This window comes from Balaenoptera musculus, chromosome 2 (genome assembly GCF_009873245.2).
Source record: "Balaenoptera musculus isolate JJ_BM4_2016_0621 chromosome 2, mBalMus1.pri.v3, whole genome shotgun sequence".
NCBI lineage: Eukaryota > Metazoa > Chordata > Mammalia > Artiodactyla > Balaenopteridae > Balaenoptera > Balaenoptera musculus.
In genome coordinates, this window is record NC_045786.1 from 121,492,711 (window position 1) to 121,515,631 (window position 22,921).

The following is a 22,921-nucleotide window of genomic DNA, read 5'->3' on the forward strand; positions in this document are numbered from 1 at the left end:
TTCTTCATGTATTTAAGTGGATCAGAGTTTACTGTTTAGAATAAACTCAGACTAATATAATAACTGCTTGTCGTGGCTTGGTGATTATTATAGAAATAATGTGATTTGATGTTTATTTGTTTTTGCAGACTTATAATCAAAGTCAGTGCAACAAAAGGAGTATTTATAAAGCTATTTCAGGTAATAGGCAGGTCCTTCATTTTTACCAAGGAAGTCCACGAATGGTTCCTGATGGAATCAATCCACAGTTACATAAGATGTTCATCACGCATGGTATCTATGAACCAGAGAAGCCTTCTCGGAACTTGCAGCGAAAGTCATCTATCTTTTCCTATAGGAAGGGTAAATAAAATTTTTCACATTTGAGACATGCATTTGTTTTCCTCTTGTTCATTAGCAGGTCATAGATTGATATTTTTCTTCTATGAGAAACTCAACATACATTCTAGGATGTTATAGATGTTCACTTTGAGAAGGATAAGAGATGATTAATGAGGCAAAGGGAAGGAGACACTGGCAGTACAGAATGAAAGAAACTCAGTGTTGGGAAAATTAAAAATATCTTACCAGCCCAGAGAATCCTCTTTACAAATTGTGGAAAAGAAAGAAAATAGTTTTATTATTGAATAAGCATTAAGCCAATTACAATGTGCATTGTAAGCAATCCACTGAGATAATACAAAGACAGAAAGAAATTCTACCCTATTCAACCAAGCAGTCACAGTCCTTTACATCATTTTCTTAAGATTAACAGTAACTTGTCCTCATATAAGAGGACAGCACCATTTGCTGTATTTTCTTTCATAGTTCATTCCAAATTCACCTGGTAATTGAGGTAGCCATTTGTGTTAGCTAGTTGCCTTTATCCAAAGAAATAATAAAACTTCTCTGTCTCTATGACAAGCAGATAAGGACAGCTCAGAGAAAGGTGCCAAGGCTAAACTCTGCAGGTGTATGGGAGATAGGGACACTATCTTCCTTGATGTTTACATTTCAAAGAGATGGCTCCTAGGTCCTTAAGAAAATCATTTCTGGTTGGAAAGCTGGCTAGAGGCTTGCTTTGCCTTTACAACGATTTGCATAAATATCAAAGGGTTAAATAAAGGATTTAGGAACATTAGGTATCTCTGGAATTGCTCCCAGAAAAAGGGAGGGGGAATTGTTTATTTCCGTCTCTGCAAAGGAGAAAATTTTCTTTCTTTCTTTTTTAAAAAATATTTATTTATTTATTTATTTGGCTGCACAGGGTCTTAGTTGTGGCATGTGGGATCTTTTGTTGCGGCGTGCAGGCTTCTCTCTAGTTGTGGCATGCGGGCTCTAGAGCACACGGGCTCAGTAGTTGCGGTGTGCAGGCTTAGTTGCCCTGCGGCGTGTGGGATCTTAGTTCCCCAACCAGGGATCGAACCCGCATCCCCTGCATTGGAAGGTGGATTCTTAACCACTGGACCATCAGTGAAATCCACCCCCCCTTTTTTTTTTCAATTTACTGTTACACCAGATAGTGGTGAAGTTAGATTAAGTTGTTGGTGATATTGAGTCAGTAAGAAAAAAAATACTTTGGTGCCAGGGAGCATAGTAATGAGAGTGCTAGCTTAAGAACTGCAGAGATCTTGGTGATATCAAGAAAATATCTGGAACTATTAGCACTATAAAAATGAGAAACAAAAACTTTTTTTTTTAAATTTTACTTAATCTTTAAGGTAAGCTTTTAAAGGATCATAAAATCATGTAGTTATATTCTAAGATTTGGAAGAAACCTTGGGGGTCATCTGGTCCAATTACTTACCAAGGTAGGGATGTTTTCTGTAGCATTCTTGTTAAATGTATATCCAGCCTCAACTTGAACATCTTTGTTAATGGAAATTGTATTCTTTTATGAGGGTTCATTCCATTGTTGAATAGTCCATATAGAAGAAGTCCCTCTGTTGAAGAAAAAATTCTGGCTTTGTACCTTTTGCTCATCGATTTAGTTTTGGCTTTGCCAACTGAAATAAAATGCACAATGTAAAAGTTGAGAATTATGTTTTTATTTGGGGTATTACTGAGGACTATAGCCCGGGAAGGCAGCCTCTCAGACAGCTCTGAGGGACTGTTCCGAAGAGGTATAGGAGGAGCCAGGATATGTAGGAGTTTTTGCTGAAAAAACCCCTAGTAGTCGAGCATCAAAAGATTACTGCTAATCACAAAAAACAGACATCTCAAGTTAATGATTTTAGTGCTTTTTTATGTATGGGAAGATGCAAGAGTTTGGGCTCATTAAAATTATACCTTTGATATACATCTTAACTATCTGGGGCCAGTATCCTGTTTTTCTCCATGCTGAAACCCCCTTGGGGGCAGCTGCAGTGGCTGATGGCTTGATGGCCCCATCATCCTTTGTTTACCGAAATGGCAGGCGACTTTCTTTGCCAACAGCTTCTAGACGCAAAGAGTGGATTTGATCTTTGGTTTACGTAGGTGGCAGTTCTTTATATATTTGAAGACAGTACCTCTCAGGTTTGTTCAACTGATTTCTACTGGTTTTCATTACCATGAAGTTGCAAAGTTCTTTCCCTCCTAGGCACCTGCTTTGGACTCATTCACTTAAATTTGTTAATGTTCTTTCCCTTAACTCAGAGCCATTAATCAGTGCTTTTTGGATATGCCTATTAAACCTAATGCAAATCCACTTAATAGGAATATACCTGTCATTTTACAAGACTTCGCTAAATTTTGGGTTAAAATGAAAAGATAGTATGTATTTTGAATTCTCTTGAATTTATTAAAAAATTAGATTAGGTTGGCATACATTTCTCTTAGTGATCATTTTATTTTTATAGATGTTAATTAACCATATGTTTAATGATTGTTTATAAAATGTTACTAGGGATGGATGGTAAAAGTCTAGAACCTGTCCTTTTTTAAAAATTGAGATAATATTAGCTCATGTTCATTTTTCTGTGCTTTTTTCTTCCGTTTTCTCTGATTTTTCAAGTGTCAGTGATTCATCTTGCCAAGATAGTGTGTATGAATGTAATCTTCTATGTATTAGTATATAATTCATTTGGGCTTAGAGGTCTGAGTTTATTTAAAGTGACTAGGAGAGTGGAATACCTTTCTACTTCAAAAGCCTTAGCGCCTCAGATTGCTAGATCTGAAAGGGACCTGAGAGATCACCTAGTTCAAACCCCTTATTTTATAAAAGCTTTCTATATAATATTTGGGACTAGCTAAGACAGAAGCTTCCTGATTCCTAATTCAGTAGTCTTTCTGATTTTTTTTTTTCTGCCCTCATCTGTATTGGGACCAGAGTTATAGGTTTGTATTTTTTATCCTTTCCATGTTGGTGATTGTTTTCCTTCATAGAGATTATGGAAATAAAAAAGGCTTAATTTACTATACATTTTTTAAAAAGTATATTATTTTTTTAAATTATTTATTTATTTATTTATTTATTTATTTATTTATTTATTTATTTATGGCTGTGTTGGGTCTTCGTTTCTGTGCGAGGGCTTTCTCTAGTTGTGGCAAGTGGGGGCCACTCTTCATCGCCGTGCGCGGGCCTCTCAATGTCGCGGCCTCTGTTGTTGCGGAGCACAGGCTCCAGACGCGCAGGCTCAGTAGTTGTGGCTCACGGGCCCAGCTGCTCCGCGGCATGCGGGATCTTCCCAGACCAGGGCTCGAACCCGTGTCCCCTGCATTGGCAGGCGGACTCCCAACCACTGCGCCACCAGGGAAGCCCTAAAAAGTATATTATTATGTCATTTTTTAAAGCAGTAGGTCTTTCCTATCCCCTTTCAATGCCCCCCCCCATTTAAGACTTTAGTCTTGGCATCTCCCCTGCCCCCACACCAGTTTCAGATAACTTTTCCGATAATGTTATGCTAGAATCATGATACTAGTTTTCATCTGTGAGTTATCTGTTTCCTGCCAGGTCTTAGACAACAAAATGGAGAGAGTCCAAAAGAAACCAGGACTGAGAGCCTAGCTGCCTGGTGATGTTTTGCTAATGAAGTCATTACCAAAGGTTAGCTCTAGATGGAAGGGTGCACTAGTACTTTCAAAGAGGTGAGAGAAGTTTAGGAGATATGTAGAAGCAGGAAGTGATAACCAGAGTGTTTATATGAAGAACACTAATTTTAAGGTATAGAATCAGTGGTTTAGCAGAGACGAGTAGACATAAACAGGTAGAGCATTTGAGTTGATGTCGTATATTTTGTGTTTGCCTGGCAGATTTTTTTAAACCTCTTTTCAATTATTTTTTAAACTTATAGGAATGAGGCAGAGTAATTCAAAGAATGATTGGTTCTTATCAGAAGAAGAATTTAAATTATGGAACAGACGATATAGATTAAGAGACACTGATGAAATTAAGGAAATAACATTGCCTCAAGTTCAGTTTCTATCTTTACAAAATGAGGAGAACAGACCAGTAAGTTGAACATGTTTTCAGATGCTCTTTATAGCGACTGTGCAAATAGCTTTGGAAGTAAAGAGAATGAATGTTCATGATCAGAATGTCAACTTATGTAAAAATTAAGAATGTAAGCAGTGTAAAAGAGAATACTAAACTCTAACTTGGTAAAACTACTAATTTTCTTGTATTCCTTATTGTATATATATTTTTACATGACTGTAATATATTTACATAAGTTCTGACTTTTCTTATTACTTTCTGCATATGAACATGTCTGTGTAGGTGTAATTTATATGATTGTTATGTTACTCTGCAATATACCATAATTTGGCTCTTTAATTGTTTTAGAATTATTTTCAGTATATTACTAATATAAAATTATGCTGTCATGAGCATCTTTGTACAAACTTGTTTTCAATTTTTGTTTTGTAATTATAGTAAAACTTTAAATTGGATCTTAGACTTGTTTATTTTGTTTATTATGAGCAAATTATTGATGAACTTAATGAAAGTCAAGAGAATTGAGCAAAGGTTACATATGAACCTAGAGAACTAGAAAAACAACCTCAAGGAAGATTCCTTTGGGAAGATTTATAGGGCTAGAAATATATGGCTCTTGAGAAATTGTATTTTATTCACTAACAGGGAAAGTGAGAAATGGCAATAGGCATGAAGAATTGGGATCAGTATCACTGAGAGATTATGACTGCCTCTTTATTAGATTATAGAATATAAATCTAGGATGATAGTAATTTTGAAGCCACACATTTTCTTAAATATTGCTGTTAACATGGGACTATATAAACAGGAATATGACCAAGTAGTAACTCATATAACATTTATTTATTTGTGTATTTCATTTTTAATGACATTTATTGTTTTCTTTCTAATTTTACAAGCAATACATGTAACAGTTATTTTAAAAATGTATTTAAAAGGACATCTTTGTACTTTATAAAATTATTTTCTTTTTTCTCCTGAGATTTTAATTGAAAATACCTAAATGAATTAAAATTATTTATGGTAGGCTGACTATCAGTATATTAAGTATTTTTTTAATCAGTATGTGAAATCTGAGTATGTGTGTTTTTATTATGTTAAATCATCATTAATCAAGACTAAAGAACCAACCACTGGAATTCATCAACTCTCTCTCTCTGAATGGAGACTGTGGCAGGATCATCCTTTGCCTACATATCAAGTTGACCATTCAGATCGATGTCACCATTTCATAAACATTATGCAAATGATAGAAGGAATGAGACATGAAGAGGTAGGGTTCTACTGTAACTTTCTCTTGCTGGTATGACAGTGAAACTAGAATACTTAATCTTTATTCTTCTTAATTTGAAGTCTTTATTATAAGAAACAAGTATTTATTATAAATAATCATAGCTAGACTATTTTTGTTTTTCTATATAGCTTCTTGTGATCTCAGTGAGGAACTAGTTTTCTGTCTTAGGAGAAGTAGGCCTAGTTAGAAGAATGTCATCTGTGAATATTGATAGACCAGAGTAGAATTTTAATACATTTAATGATTTTTTAAAATTTTCTTTTATTTAAAATTTTTTTTTGGCCGTGCTGCATGGCTTGCAGGATCTTAATTCCTTGACCAGGGATTGAACCTGGGCCCCAGCAGTGAAAGCATCAAGTCCTAACCAATAGAGCTCCAGGGAATTCCCATTTAATGATTTATATAAACTGTTTGTAAAACTAATTTAAGATTATTGTTAGATTGGGATCTGCATAAATGTTCTCTATCATATAGGTCATTTGGTATGTCTCTTTTATCCTGGTGGTAGTTTAGAGATTTAGTGATTTCTTGAGCAGTTTCCTGATTATTCTTCCTTGAGAGAGTCAGAATGATGAACCTATTATGAGTGTGAAATCCAAAATGCCTGGGTTAGAAGCCCAACTTTACCTCTTACTAATTGTGCATCTGTAAGTTACTTAACCTCTTTGTGCCTCAGTTTTATCTGTAAAATGGGGATAATGATAATACTTTCTTCATAAGATTGTTGTGAGGATTAAGTGGCTTAATACACCTAAAGCAATTAGAATAGAAACTGGCACATAGTAATTACTCAATAGATTGTAGCTGCTATTTTTATTAGCTGTTGTTCATGAATACATGTAAATAAAGTAATTATTTTTGGATCCCAGCAAAGCCTATGCATCAAAGTAACACATTTATTTAGTGCCTTCTACATGGCATGGTTTGTTCTAGGCCCTGCGGCTACATTGGTGAAGAAGTCAGATAAAATATTCTACAGGGAGCATATATCCTAGCAGGGAGACAGACATTTTCACATTAATATTTACTGTATTTATTATTCAAAAAGTGGAGAATTAATTGCTTAAGTCCCTGAATAGTAGAGGAATCCTGACTAAAGTGGCATTCGTGGGCAAGAGGGAAGGATGAGTCAGGGATGGTGGGGACCGTAGTTTTAGATTTAGAGGTAAGTAAGACTTGGAAATTCACTAGAAGAGTTCTTGGGAAATTTATTAAAAACAGTATATTCTAGCTTACAGCCTAGAAGACATACAGGTACCATTATTTCAGATGTTTTAAAAGCTGTTCTTAGTTTACCTTCATTAAGAGAGTAAATTTAACATACATATGCGTGTTTTTCATTTATATATATTAATTTCTTAAATATCTATTTTTAGGAAATTAGAATAATTGTTCAATTAAATGTCAGAAGTGAAAAAACAGTGTTTATAATCGTATTCTATGTATTAATTTGTACTTTCTACAAATAGTTATCATGGGTCTCTCATGTACTGGGTACTGGGAATACAAAAATATTAACTGATAAAAGATAATTTATGATAATTTTGCAGTAGTGTCATTTCTATTTTGGTTGACTTGGAATAAATTTTAAAGGTATAAAAAATCATTTGAATAATGTAGTATTGTTTAGAAAATATTTTAGCAGAGTAAAACTCATCTTTAGAATTGTTTTTTTTTGTTTTGTTTTCCTGTGACTTTTTCATTTTCCTTCTTTATAGGGAGAATGCAGCTATGAATTGGAAATTAAATCTTATTTACAAATGGAAGATGTTAGCTCAACATCTAGTGCTCCCAGGAATGAATATAATCCTTTTGCCAGTGGCACCTTTACTAGTAACAAGAAATCTTCATTTACAAAGAATATAAATCGAGGCAAATCACTCTCAATGACGGAATCTGATGAAGAATGTGCTGAAAATTTTAAACAAATTCGTATCAAACCAACTGAAATTGCTTCTCTAAAAAAAAAACCTTCCAAAGAACTGAAAAAAGATCAACCTAAAAAAGAAAATAAGGAGGTTGTTATGGGGCCTTTAGATACTGATGGCAGTTCTACTGCTGAAAATATTTTTCAGGTAGACCTACTAAATGATAAAAGGGTATCAGATACAGATGAAGTTGCTGCCACATGTGCTATCAGTGAAAATGTAGGTAATCAGTCATGTGGATTATTAGCAGATTGTCAGTTTACAAATAAATCTACTAGTTCATTTACTGGAAATTTTTTAGATTCTGGTTATAACAGTTTCAGTGATGAGAAATCTCTTTCTTATAGCTTATTTTTTCCATTTGAGGATGAGCTTTATATAGCTAGAACAGATGACAAATTTTATAATTGTCATTCATTAACAAAAGAGGTGCTAGCTAATGTAGAGATATTTTTATCTCATTCTCCTCCGCCTCTTAGTGCACTCTCAAATTTGGAATATGAAATTTCTAAGGGTTCTGCACTTGAGAACTTGCTTTTTCTACCCTACACAGAGTGTTTACAAAATGACAAATCCACCTGTTTGATGTCACATTCAACTATAAATTCTCAACAGAATTTAGAATTGAGTTCACTTAAAGTTAATACTCATCCTTCTGAAAAAAGTTGCCTTTATGGTACAACTAATGATAAGATTTCTGCTGAACCAAGCTTCTGTTACTATGATAAAGTACATAAAGATATTAAAAATGAACATTTAGTATCCAACCATCATATTCAAATAAATACTGGCCCTCCAAAGTATTTTGTTGAAGAAAAGAATCATGATGTTGATAACAATGGCCTCCAAATATTGCATACTGATCAGGATGAGAGTTTGCTGTTATTTGAGGATGTTAATACAGAGTGTAATAACGTGAACCTTCCTCCCTTGAACAGTAAATGCAAATCTTTATGTCTGTCAGACAAAACTGCTGTAAGTGAAATGGCACTGGGCTCTCAGTTCTTAATTTCTGATGAACTTTTGTTAGGCAATAATTCTGAACCCCAAGATCAAATTATCGGTGATACGAATAGTTGGAAATCTCATGAAGATTTGAGAGGTGTACATGAGGAAAAACTGAAGAATGATGAATATGGTTTTGACTGCTCTAAGGATTTATTTTCTGTTACCTTTGATTTAGGATTTTGTTGTCCAGATACTGATGATGAAATACTAGAACATGCATCAGATACAAATAAGAATAAAATTTTAGATGATCTATCTGGAGGGTGTTTAGACATTAAGGAGATAAATGATGCAAATTATGTTTCAAATCAAGCAGTAATATCAAGAGACCATGTTGATAGTTCTACGAGTGTAACCATTACTAACCCATCAAGTGAAGATAAGCGGAGTCCAACTTTTGCATGTTTTCCAATGAATGCAACAAAAAATAAAGAATTTATGTCTCCTGGTTATTCTCAATTTTCATTGCCAGTAGGAGAGAAAGTTATGAGTACACCATTTTCTCAGTCAAACACGCCAAACTCATTTTCTAAGAAGAGAATAGAAGTGGCTAGGAAGTCAGATTCTAATAAGGGAAAAATAAATCTACAAAGTTTCAAAGAAACATTGAATTCAACTTTTGATGATTCGGGACTTTCTATAGAAAAGGCTAAAAGCAGGGAACAAATCAATCTGCATCAATCCTGCTGTTCTGCTAAAGGTAAGATTCCATCTTTATAAAATACAAATCTTTCTAGAATGATTGGATCATATTCCATAATTTTTCAAAATGTAGTTTCTCAGTATATGGTGTATTGAATTAGGTAATCGATGTACTATATATTTCTGAAGTTGATGCTTACTGATACAGTATTTATTTTATCTGCATATACTTATGGCATGCATGCCATAGGAAAGGTATTATGCTAGACACTGTGAAATGTAGAAGTGTAAGATTTGGCTCTAGCCCTTTATTGTAAAACACAAACAACTGTGTGACATATACATTTGAAAAGATACCAGTAAAACATGGAAATAACTACCAAGTGAATAATAAGATGGCAGACATTTAGGAGGTTCAGAAGATGAAAACATTTTGAACTGGATTAGATTGGAAATGTTGACTTTAAAGGTAGGTTTTCATTTTGGCTCCTCAGGAATATTCATGATTTGGATATGTTGAAAATAATCAGGAGGGAATTTGGATGTTATAAAATGGTGAAAACAAAGGGGAAGAAGGAAAGTGTAAGATTTTGGTGGGGTAGTATAAAGTAGAGGATTTATATAGCAAAATTTAGAAATAAGACTGTATTTGGAAGATTGAGATAAGACCATAGCAGATCTATAGGAATCTTTGGATTTCTGTGATCTAATTCTACAGAAAACCCAGAAAATAGATGTTTAGTATTAAAATGATTTAAATATCCTTTAGATCCTGTTATAGAATCCAACTCTAGTTTGTGTATAGATTATTATAGCAGGCCATTTATGAATTTTATTCTTTATGGCTGAGGAAAAAGAATAGTTGTAGGGTAAAATGAGAATTTCCTTTGTAAATCTTTTTCTTATCTGTTCTCATTAGCATCAAGGGCATGATTCATGAATGTTTTATTTAAGATAAAAACTTATTTAAAATAAGTTCTGGAAATACAGTTGATTTTTAAAAACTGACTATTCTGCATAGTTCTGGAGGTACTCTGACATGTGTATTTTTACTAAGTGTGTTGCCTGTGATCCTTTAGTATTTGCTTTAACACCTTTATATTAAGTCTGTGTTAATGGGTGAGATGATTTTTCTTTGTGTCATATTTGCATTAAAACTTTTTTTCTAGCATTGTACTTAACTACTAACCATGAGCAATATAATTCTGAATACATATACATTAAGGAACAATTTATTAGGGAATATTTACTTAGTATTTATTATTCCACTTAACTGAAATAGAAGACTTAGGATAATTTGCCATGTTATATATGTATACAATAATAGCTGATTAAAACACCACTAAAGCAGTTAAAAGGAAAGCCTCCTAGAATGATTTGCTTATTGTAGCTGAGCCCTGCATTTAACTGTGGCTTCCATAGAAGATAATGAAAAAAGGAAAATGAGTTGGATTATATAGTGATCATCTACAAAAAGGATTTATTCAAGTTTATCTGTCTGGGTAGATGTTTTATTAGTATAGAGTGTGAGGAGAAATTTACTCTGTGAGTTTGTATTAGTTTTTTATTGCTGTGTAAAAAATTACTCCCCTTAAATTAGTGGCTTAAAATAACATCTCACAGTTTCTGTAGTTTAGGAGTTTGAGAGTTGCTTAACTGGGTGGTTCTGGCTTTCTCTTAGGGTTATAGTCAAGATTTCACTTGGGGTTGCAGTCATCTGAAGACTTGACTGGGCATGTAGAATCTGCTTCCAAGATGGCTTATTTGAAAGTGGGGGAGGGTGATGGGAGGCACACAGGAATCTCTGGTCCATAGCAATTCTAAAATCTAGCAGAGCTGAGATTGGAAGTTTCTTGATTAGTACTCAAAGTCTGGTAATAATTCTCCATGTTTCTTGGCTTTGTCCTCTGGATGCTCGGTTCAATTTCATAACAGGTAGCACCTGTGGAGTTTTCTCAGCCTGCTTCCTTTTAGTGAAAATTTGGGGATCCAAAGGCCTCTTTTCATTTTGTACTGTCTCTGCCCCTTTTAATTGTAGCTGGCTGTGTTTCTTCGCATATAATTCTCATAAATCTTTGTGGCTCTCTCTTGTGAATCTTATTTGAGGTTCATTCCATTAGACACTAGCTATGCCCACAAATCTTTTGGAGGTAAGTCCTTCTCTACCTTTGGCTTCTCCTAAGATGTCTAGAGATAGTTCCTTAATCTTCTTAGAAGGCCTGTTGTTTGAGAGGAAATGTAAGAGACATTTTTAAAATGTTTAGAGGGCCTTTTATCTGACTGAATGGTACTCTAAGGTACCACCTTTGATCTTTCTGAGGTCTTAAAGCATTTACAGTTACACCTTCAGCACCATTTGCACAATAGCTTCTTAGCAGTCTTCTAGATTAGATCTTTGCCTGGAACATTTCTTAATTTAATATTGTTTGCCAGCTGGAGAAGCTGTTAATCTTCAAAACCAGCAAGTCTCAACTGTTTCCTCTTTAACAGTACTTTCTTTAGTTGCTCTCTCTCCTTTCACATTTTACTTAAACAGGAAGAAGCATAGGTAATACCTTAAACATTTTGTCTGGAAATCTCCTTACTTAGATCACCTCATTCATTAGGTATATTTTCATTTTGGGGGTTTTTTTTTGGCCACGAGGCATGTGGGATCTTAGCTCCCAGACCAGAGATTGAACCCGAACCCCCTGCATTGGAAGGCGAAGTCTTAACCACTGGACCGCCAGGGAAGTCCCATTAGGTACATTTTCTAGTTTCTGTGTTACCACAATGTTGCTAAACTTTTTGGCACTACATTAAGGATCCTCTTTCCTATAATTTCTAATAAGGTTTTTCTTACTTCTTTCTAAGCCCTCACCCATGGCCTCCTAAATGGCCGTTAATCTTCCTACAAACAATTCCTTTGAGGCTCTTCAAGCTTTCACTAAAACTTTCCTCAAAAATCCTTTCAGCTTCTGCCCACTCTCTAGTTCTAAATTTATGTCCACAGTTTCAGGTTTTGGTATGGTAATTCCCTATTTCCAGGTACCAAAATCTGTGTTATTTATCTCTTGCTGCATAACAGATTTCCTCCACAACTTAATGACTTAAAACAGCATATATTATTTCACCGTTCCTTTGGACGGCATATATTATTTCACCATTCCTTTGGACAGCATATATTATTTCACCGTTCCTTTGGACTCTTTAGCTGAGAGTTCTGACTACGGATATTTTATGAGGTTGCAGTCAAGACGTTGGCCAGGGCTACAGTTATCTGAAGGCTTGAATAAGCTTGGAGGATCACATTGCCATTGGTTGAGAGGCCTCAGTTTCTTGCCATGTTTGCCTCTCCATTGGGTTACTTCCTCTACTCTCATTATGTAGCATTTGGCTTCCTCCAGAGTGAATGAGGCCAGAAAGAGAGCAAGGATGAGACCTCTTCTGACCTAGACTCTGAAGTAACACACCTTCACTTCCATTATATTCTTCTGTTAGAAGCAAGTGACCAAGTGTGGCCCACCCTCAAGGGTAGAAGAATTATGATCCAACTCTTGAAAGGCAGGCATATCAGAGGATTTATGAACATATCTTAAAACAGCCACAGGGCTTTTATACAAGGTTTCATAAAAACACATAAAAGGTGTCTTCTGTCAAAATTTTATGAAAGTACAGAAATAGAACTTTCTTTAAGTACCTGAAAACGTGAAGGATTTGATTTCACATGAGTGTTTTGTTTTTTAACATTCTTTCTACCCCCGAATGTCTTGTTCCAATTACAACATTTGGGTGACTACCAATTTTTATTTTACACTTACTCACAAACACATATGTATATGTACACATATGTACATATATACATTAAAAAAAATCTTTTCGTATATTGTTTTGTAGCCTTCAACTAGAAAGAGAATAAGACACAAAGGGCAGAAAGACTGTAGTAGGTTTTAGAGATGAATTCTAGAACCAATAAGACTAATAAAATTGTATTTTGCACTCTTCTGGACTTTTTTCAGTTAATTTGTAAAACTGAACCTGAGTTAAATATATGTTTATTACCAAGAGTTATCATGTCTTAATTTCTACACTGGCATTGTTTTTATTTTTCTGTTTTTTTCTCATGCTGATTTTTGGGCCAAATTTCTAAAAAACTATCTTGTTTGAGAGTGAATAAATGTTGAGATTGCCAGAAACAATTCTTATTGGACCCAATCAATAAAATAGTTGTGGTTGGATAAACTTAAATCTGTTGACCAGATTCATTATTTTTTAATAAGTTATAGATGAACAGTTAACAAGCAGTGAAAGTGAAGATGATGAGATTTTCCGAAGAAAAAGTAAAAAGACAAAAGGAAATGTTTTGGAGTCCCCTGAGGTGAGTCATTCAATAATCACAATAACATGATCACATAGTTTTTTGTTCCTCTTATTTTTTTTTTTTTGGCCACACCACATAGCATGTGGGATCTTAGTTCCCCAACCAGGTATCGAACCCACACCCCCGGCCTTGGAAGCATGGAGTCTTAACCACTGGACCGCCAGGAAAGTCCTTTTGTTCCCCTTAAAACTATTTTTTTTTTAACTTTTTACTTTATTTATCTACTTTATCTAGAATCAGAAAAATAGCGAAGTTGATTCTCCACTTCATGCTGTCAAAAAGCGCAGGGTTCCTCCAAACAGAGTAAGTAAATAACAAATAATGTATAGTAATTCCTTTTGAAATAAATATTACAAGAGAAATATGTGTATAGATGACCATAGGTATGTTTGATCTTATGGGTATATGTTTAATAGAAAAATAGATAGTAAATCCTATGTGACTGGAATTTCTATTTTAATTTTAAACTCCTTCAAAAAACTATTCCTATTTTTGTCAGTACACTCCAGCAATTCAGATTAAATACCTACTTTGTGTCTATTGTATAAGATGTTGGGGATACTGTAAAGATTATTTCCTCGTACTGTTAAGTCTGCAATCTAGTAGGAAGGATAGATAAGTAAGTGGATAATTTCCATATAATTTTTTAAGTTAAGTGATAAGAAAAGATAAACCCTTAACCTAAACCTTGGGAGTTCTGGCAAGCTTCTTGAAGATAACACCTTACTTAAATCTTAAAGCATCTGTGGCAGTTAGGGAAGAGAAGGGAGAACAGAAGGCATTCCCAACAGCTTAAAGAAGGACACAAAGTGGGGAAACAGCATCTCTTGTTGTTGGATTGTAAAGACAAAAAGTACCAGGAAGTAAAATTGGAGAAAAATCTGGGTGAGTTTTTGGAAGGCCTTATTCTTTCACTTGCTTACTGAATGGGCTTGAAAGAAGGAAAAGAAGGAGTCCACGATGACTCTCTGGTTTTGGCTTGGGCTAGTTGGCAGATGTGTCACATCTTTAGAGAAAACAAGAAAGAGTGGTAAGTTCAGTGTTGAACATGTTTGAAGTTCATGTGGGATAGTAAAGTGACAGTGTCTGGCAGGCATTGACAACTATGAGAATGTGAAATCTGGGTCGGGGGACAGGTCTTAAGGCTAATAGTATTCATTTGTCATCAGTTTATATCTGATAGCTAAATTTTGAGATTAGGAAGTCTTGTGTGTTTTAATTCTCTAATACAAACTAGTATAATTTGTGCAAAATTAATTGAAAATGCAATCAGTCCATATTAACTTTGTATACTCATATAAAACTTCATTAGAAAAATTGCTTTAACTTGCTACTTGAACTAGAATGTCTGATTGACTTACTAGAAGTGAATTAAAATATTAATAATGCTGATGCTCAATCTACTTTAACCTAAAATTATTCCTGTTAATTGAAATTATTTTGATAAATTTCTTTTGATTCTTTTGATTGGTTTTATATTATTCTGTAAGAGATATTATAGTAGGTTTCATAGTCAAAATTTGTTGTTATATTGGTTTCTTAGTTTGAAAGGACTCATGTATGTTTGGACTGATTTTGATAGTTGTATTTACAGACTTAATTTTTTGTGTGTGAAGCCCTTCAGGGTCTTCTAAAGGAAAGTGTTAAACTAAAAACACAAGTTTTCATCAGATACATTCAATTTCATACAAAATTGAATGAATACTATACTAGTATTACTTATATTACCTAATTTATTATTTTAGTACTTAGAATTACCTAACTTTTAAATTCTTAAGTATTGTGTATTTATAACATGGCTCTGAGTTGTAAGAGCATTTTATTTTTCTAACAAGAAAATGTTAGGTCAACTATTTAAAAAGGAAAAATGAAAACAGAAGCAATAACCCTTGAGAAAAACATTAAGATACAACACTCCAAATATATTTTCTCATGCAAGAATTTTATTGAATTTTAGTTAGATTTATCATCTAGTGATGAGAGTGAGAATTTTAGCAAACGACATCCACAATCAGCAGACTTCAAGGATCATAATAAAAGAGGCATCAAAGTCCAAAAGAGACTGAATCACCTAAAGGTAAACTTTTTTCAGTTTCTTATTTGTATATAAATATACTATGTATTTTTTTTATTAGTAAAGAACAGTAGATTTTACACAGAAGTAGATTTTTCTCTATCATTTCTTATAGGAAAAAATCCCAAAATTAAAAAATATTTTGACATGAATTTTACTTTTTGTATTGGAATTAAAATCTTAAGTTGTGGTATTTTAGTTTCCCTTTGTGTTTTGAAACTATCTTGCAGTGTTGTGTTATTTTGAATGACTAAATGAAGAAACTTTAGTGTATTGAGGATTTAATATTCAAATTGAAGAAAATATAGAGATAGAAATCTGAGTTTTAGAATATTTGCTTTTGTAATAATTATATTGTTTTTTTTATCTCTATCCAATATTCACATTCTTGGAAAAGAATTCTCAGCACCTTTTTGTCTGATCAGTCTTTCTGTGGTACTGTATTTTTTCTGGCAAAAATTAATTAGCTGACTCAGGAGACTTTATGCTTATTAAGAAACATTCAGCAAGCTGACATGTTGACTTGTACTTTATTTTATTCATGACAGAATTAAAAGAAGAAATTTTAAATAGGTATACTACTTTATTATTTCTTCTTGCAGTTTTCTATTTTTATTATTTTTGATCTTAAAAGCACTGGCAAGAAATCCATTTTCCAGAACTGTTTCCAATTATTTGAAGAAATAAAATGATTTTCTTAAAGACATCTTCCTTTTTTCTCATTTATCTTAGCTTGTAGCTAGGAAGTTTTTAGATGATGAAGCAGAACTTTCCCAAGAAGATGCAGAATGTGTTTCATCAGATGAAAATTATGAGTCAGAAAATGAACAAGATTCCTCATTACTTGACTTTTTAAATGATGAGACTCAACTGTCACAGGCTATAAATGGTAAGTGATATAATGATGCTTCTTTTTCTTTTAATTTTCAATGCCTTTAATGTGGTTATACTTAAATATTCTAGTCGGTTTCCAAAGAACTTTGACTTTAAAGGGAATTAAATTTGTCGTGTGTAAAATACTTGGTCATTTTCATTCAAATTCTGTTAATATTTGCTTTATGTGAGAGTTGATTGTTTATAGGCTTCTGCTAATTTGATTATGTCTCTCCAGAATGACCTAGTTGGCTCAGTGTCAGATGTTCATTTAAACAAGTATTTAGTGCCTACTATGTGCCCAGTACTATGTAAGGTTCTTCAGAAAGCTGCATCTGTGAGCAAAATGGACAAAACCCCCTGCCCTTATGAAGCTTACATTTGAATGGAAGAAGACAAGCAATATACATAATAACTAAATTATTTAGTATAAGATGAAAACTTTACAGAAAAACAAAAAGACTTGAGTAAGATGAAGATTTGGAGTGGCAGCAGTTAGGGGTATTAACAGACAAGCTGCAAATTTAAGTAAGGTAATTAGGGGTAGCCCTCATTGAGAAGGTGACATTTAATCAAAGACTAGAAGGAGATGAGGAATCCAGCAGTGTGACACAAAGCTAAATTTAAAACCAGCTGAGACACAAAGCTAAATTTATTAAATTTGCTGAGACACAAAGCTAAATTTATTAAATTTGCTAAGGGAAGGGAGATCTGCTTTTCGAAAACAGTTTCCCCAAACAATGCTTGAGCAGGTCTTCTATACAATATATTAAGAGCAGATGATTCAGATTGGCTTTAATAGAAATGGGAAAGATTGTGGTGGGCTCTTCTGTATTCGTATCTTTCACAAATCTTGCCATTATTCTGCTCCTGCAGTGCCTGATATGATTTGAAACAGCAAAGTTTCCCAAGGTCCGTGACTTTAAAGAAAAAAGGCTTTAAGTACAAAGTTCTCGGTACTATGTCGCTGATACTGATATGATTTGCAGAATAAGGTTTCTTTTGCAGGTCTGTAGTATTGTATAATCTGGTGGGAGAATGTTGTTGCAAAGATGACAACCAGTGTGAAGGCCCTGAAGCAGGAGTGTGCCTGGCTTGTTCAAGGGAACAGCATTGTGACTGGAATTGAATGAGTGAGAAGGGGAGTAGTAGGAAGTGAGATCAGAGAGTAATGAATGAGCAGCCAGCTCATATTATTTCAGTAGTATCGCTCTAGCTTCTGTGTTGAGAACAGCCTATTTGGGAGCAAAGGTGGAAAAAGAGACCATTTAGGAGGCCATCGCAGGAATCTAATCAAGGTATGTTAGTGGCTCCTACCAAGGTGGTGGCAGTGAGAGGGTGAGAAAGACTGGACTCTGGCTGTGTACAGCTGACAGGATTTTCTGATGGATTAGAGAGAAAAAGAGGGAGTCAGTGGGCTTGAGCAGCAGGAAGGACTTTAGTTGCTGCAATTGGGAAGGTTGAAGGTGGAGCAGTTGGGATGGAGAGTAGGGAGATCTGAAACTCCATTTAGAAACAGTACGTTTGAAACGTAGGATATCAAAGTTTTTTTTTTTTTAAGAAAATCTGAAAATCCACATTATCTTTTTTTTTTTTTTAAGCCTCATTTCTTAGGTACTCTTTGCTATATAACTTTAAAAAATGATAGGCCTATGAATCTCACATGAATTATGATTTCTGGAAAAAGCCAGATTCAAAAGGTTACATACTATATACTTTGATTTATATGACATTCTGGAAAAGGTAAAACTATAGCAATAGCAAATAGAACAGTGGTTGCCATAACTATGCATTTGTCAAGACTCAGAACTATACCCTAAAGAGGATGAATTTTATTGTATATGCATTATACCAAAAAAAAAATCTATAAAACAAATGAAAAAAAATCTCTGAAAGCTCCTTGTTTGAGTCCTTTTGAACAGTAAACTGGAAATAAAGATTTCACTAAATTTTGTAGGGATTTATCATGAGTAAGAAGTGGGTAGTTAAGTCAGGAGAATATCTAATAGTTGAAGCTAGCTATGGAATGGAGATGAGGGAAATATTATTCAAAGAAAAGCTTATACATCTTGTCCCAAGCATGATAGTCATTAAATTAGCAATGTTATCCCTCAAAATAACCTGTTAATTAATTTAATCACTCTAAAATATGTAAGGGGAAATGAGAGACAAAAATAAAGTTGCTTTCTGATTACAACTTTAAAAAAAAAGATAGGCATAAATAAAAACCTGTGTTTCCTAGTTTTTGCTTGACTGAAAATTATGAAACATACTTACTGTTGGCTGTGGCTTTTGATGTTTTTAAGTATAGGGTTTTTTTGCCTGGATATTTTATGTTTTAGTTTTATAGACTGCTTTCTATAAATCAGATACAGTTCTAAGGTCTTTGTGTACATTTATTTTTCATGAAAAGGCACTCTCCTAATCTTCGTTATCAGAGGAGAGAGATAGCTAAGGCAGAGAGCTTAAATAAATTGTCCATGATCACCCAACTAGATGGTCTGTCAAAGGCAAAACTCCTAACTTTGCATTTTTGAATAATTGTTTTTAGACATGTTTCAATATCTATTAAATATCTTCTGTGTAAAATAATTCCACAAATTTTGAATCATGTGAATTTGGGATAGGTCAAAGTTAAATACTTTGTTAGTTTTCATTTAAATAATTTTGCTATTTGAAATTTTTTTTAATCTCTACACAGATACTGAAATGAGAGCTATTTACATGAAATCTGTGCGAAGTCCACTGATGAACAATCAGTACAAAATGGTCCATAAGAAACATAACAACGTAAACATTTTCTCACAGGTATGAACTATAGAAATATAGTGGAGAATTTCCTGGTGGTGGTGTTGAAATATATTCCTGTTAGTGAAGCCTTCATTTTGTTTCTAAAATTGGACCATCAGAACTATTTGCAATAATTTCTGCCCTGAGTAAGGAAGGTGGGCTAAATGAATTCTCAAAATCCCTTTTAGAACCTAAAGGGTTCTAAAGAACCCTTTCATGAAGAACCTAGTGGCAAGACGGGAATAAAGACACAGACCTACTAGAGAATGGACTTGAGGATGTGGGGAGGGGGTGGGGTGAGATGTGACAGGGTAAGAGAGTGTCATGGATATATATACACTACCAAATGTAAAATAGATAGCTAGTGGGAAGCAGCCGCATAGCACAGGGAGATCAGCTTGGTGCTTTGTGACCACCTAGAGGGGTGGGATGGGGAGGGTGGGAGGGAGGGAGATGCAAGAGGGAAGAGATATGGGAACATATTGTATGTGTATAACTGATTCACTTTGTTATAAAGCAGAAGCTAACACACCATTGTAAGGCAATTATACTTCAATAAAGATGTTTAAAAAAAAAAAATCCCTTTTAGTCCTAATTTGATCAAATTATCCTTTTGTTAACTTGAGCTAATTAGAATATACTCTTAAATTGTTTTCCAATTAGGAGAATACTTAAAGGAAGTGAATAGAACTTTATCATCTACTAGTTAAAATTTTAATTCTTCTATGTTGTCATATTTCTCTTGAAAATTAATTTTTTCATAAAAATGGTATATCCTAAAAATTATAGATTATTTTTCATTTATGGATAACAATTTCATATTAGCCTTATTTATTTATAAATTGCCATATTCACCTTGGAAATATGGTCATTCTTTTTTTTTTTTTTTTTTTTTAAAGGATTTTTTTTTTTTTTTAAATTTTTATTTATTTTTTTTTAAAGTATTTATTTATTTATTTATGGCTGTGTTGGGTGGATCTTCGTTTCTGTGCGAGGGCTCTCCCCAGTTGTGGCAAGTGGGGGCCACTCCTCATCGCGGTGCGCAGGCCTCTCACCATCGCGGCCTCTCTTGTTGCGGAGCACAGGCTCCAGACGCGCAGGCTCAGCAGTTGTGGCTCACGGGCCCAGTTGCTCCGCGGCATGTGGGATCCTCCCAGACCAGGGCCCGAACCCGTGTCCCCCGCATTGGCAGGCAGACTCTCAACCACTGCGCCCCCAGGGAAGCCCAATATGGTCATTCTTATCTCTGTATTTTCATTGTGTTTATTATATAGCATTTATCACATTGTTTATAAATTACTGTTTATTTTTCTGGCTACTTGCACTAGACTGTAAATTTCTAGAGGGTAAATCATTCTTTTTTTATTCCCAAACTCCCTATTTTCTTCCATAAAGAATATAATCAGAAAGAAGATGTGGTATATATATAAAATGGAATATTACTCAGCCATAGAAAAGAATGAAATTTTGCCATTTGTGACAACATGGATGGACCTAGAGGGCATTACGCTAAGTGAAAGAAGTTAGACAGAGAAAGACAAATACTGTATGATTTCACTTATATGTGGAATCTGAAAAACAAATGAACCAACATAAAAAAGAAACAATCATAGACACAGAGAACAAACAGGTGGTTGCCAGTGGGGAGTTGGGGGAGGAGAGAAATAGGTGAGGGAGATTAAGAGGTACAAATTTCTAGTTGCAAGATAAATGTCATAGGTATAAAATGTACAGTGTGGGGAATACAGTCAATAATTATGTAATATCTTTGTACAGATTGTAACTAGACTTATCCTGGTGATCATTTTGAAATGTATGTTATGTAACAGGAACTAACATTGTATTGTAGGTTAATTATACTTCAAAAAAACCCAAACTCACTCATACAAAAAGAGGCCAAATTTATGGTTACCAGAGGCAGGGGAGTGGTGTAGGGGGAAGGAGAATTGGATGAAGGTAGTCAAAATGTACAAACTTCCAGTTATAAGATAAATAAGTACTTGGGATGTAATGTACAACATGATAAACATAATTAACACTGCTGTAGATTAAATATGAAAATTGTCAAGAGAGTAAATCCTAAGAGCTCTCACCACAAGGAAGACATTTTTTTTCTATTGCTTTAATTTTGTATCTGTATGAGATGATGGATGTTCACTAAACTTGTTTCATGACGTAATAAGTCAAATCATCATGCTGTACACCTTAGACTTATACAGTGTTGTATGTCAATTATATCTCAATAAAACTGGAAGAAAAAAAGAATATGCTCAATATATGTTAGTGAGCAAGTGACTGACTTAATAAAGTAAGTGAAATAAATATTCAGAAAGATATGAACTTAAAAGAATATGTTAGAACATGCTGATTTTATGAAATTTATAATATTCTTATTTTGTATTTGTATTGTAGATTCCTGAGCAAGATGAAACCTATTTAGAAGACAGTTTTTGTGTTGATGAAGAGGAGTCTTGCAAAAGCCAATCAAGTGAAGAAGTCTGTGTTGATTTTAACTTAATAACTGAAGATTGCTTTGCAAGTAGGAGCAAAAAATATAAAACCCGACGTGCAGTAAAGCTAAAACAAATGAAGATGAGACAAAACTGTGCATCTTCAAAAAAAAATTATTCAGAATTATTTTACCAGATGATTCAAGTGAGGAGGAAAACGATGTAAATGATAAACAGGAATCCAGCACTGTGATTAATCCAAGTGCAGTTACCAAGAGTGAACAACAAAGCCACTGTTTGAATTTAGTGCCTTCTGGGTCTTCATTGCAGTCCAGGGACCACTCTAATCCAGTTGTTAATCAGTCGCCAAACCAGAGACAACAGACACCACTTAATTTAAAGGTTACAGTTTCTGATGTCTCAGACTTCAAACCTCAGAGCCGTACTAAAATTGAATCTACCTCATCATCATTCACTACTGTTGATTCACAGAAAGACTGTAGAAAATTTCCAATTCAGTTGAAGGTATGAATCAGATTAGAGTAAAAAAGCCTTCGAATGTTTACCGAAAGGTTTTTTTTTTTTGTTTTCCTTTCTTTTGTGTTAAATAACTAGGTCAAAGAAAAATTAGCAAGTGATAAAATTCTTCAGACAAGAAACCAGCACACTAAATTTTATAGCTGATTTGTAGGATGCTTATTTGTAAAATGTGTTAATAGTTTTCTGTAAGGCAACCTGCTAATTTTATAAAAAGGTTATAGGAAATGGGCTTCCTACAAGGTAAAATTAACAGAAATTAAAGCTCAGATCTAGTTTCCCCAGATTAACTTTTCTTTCCCCCTCTGAAGGCTTCTGGTATGTAACTCTCATCTACTTATTGGGGAGAGGAGTTTAGGGGTACCACCTGATTTCCTTCCTTTGAATTTCTTTCCTTCCGGAATGGTTACTATTGCTGAAGTAATCCCTAAAATCATATTCAGTTTTTAAGAGTTCATAGTTGCAGTAGTTTTGCTAAAATAGGGGTTAAAGTCATAGTAATAGGAATCCCTAGACCTAGACTTAGATTTCTCTTTTATTCCAGGTGTTTCAGCCCATTCCACCTTAGC

The 22,921-nt window shown here is 34.1% G+C and overlaps 1 protein-coding gene across 1 annotated transcript in view; it reads left to right on the forward strand.

Moving 5' to 3' along the window:
* FANCM (FA complementation group M) overlaps positions 1–22,921 on the forward strand; it is a 57,723-nt gene that overhangs the window by 26,711 nt on the left and 8,091 nt on the right. The window contains 11 exon segments of the mRNA XM_036843086.1: positions 129–342; positions 4,254–4,411; positions 5,514–5,669; positions 7,409–9,326; positions 13,534–13,625; positions 13,863–13,931; positions 15,586–15,705; positions 16,435–16,591; positions 19,277–19,383; positions 21,778–21,976; positions 21,979–22,340. Of these exon segments, the coding sequence (XP_036698981.1) occupies positions 129–342; positions 4,254–4,411; positions 5,514–5,669; positions 7,409–9,326; positions 13,534–13,625; positions 13,863–13,931; positions 15,586–15,705; positions 16,435–16,591; positions 19,277–19,383; positions 21,778–21,976; positions 21,979–22,340 (3,552 nt within the window).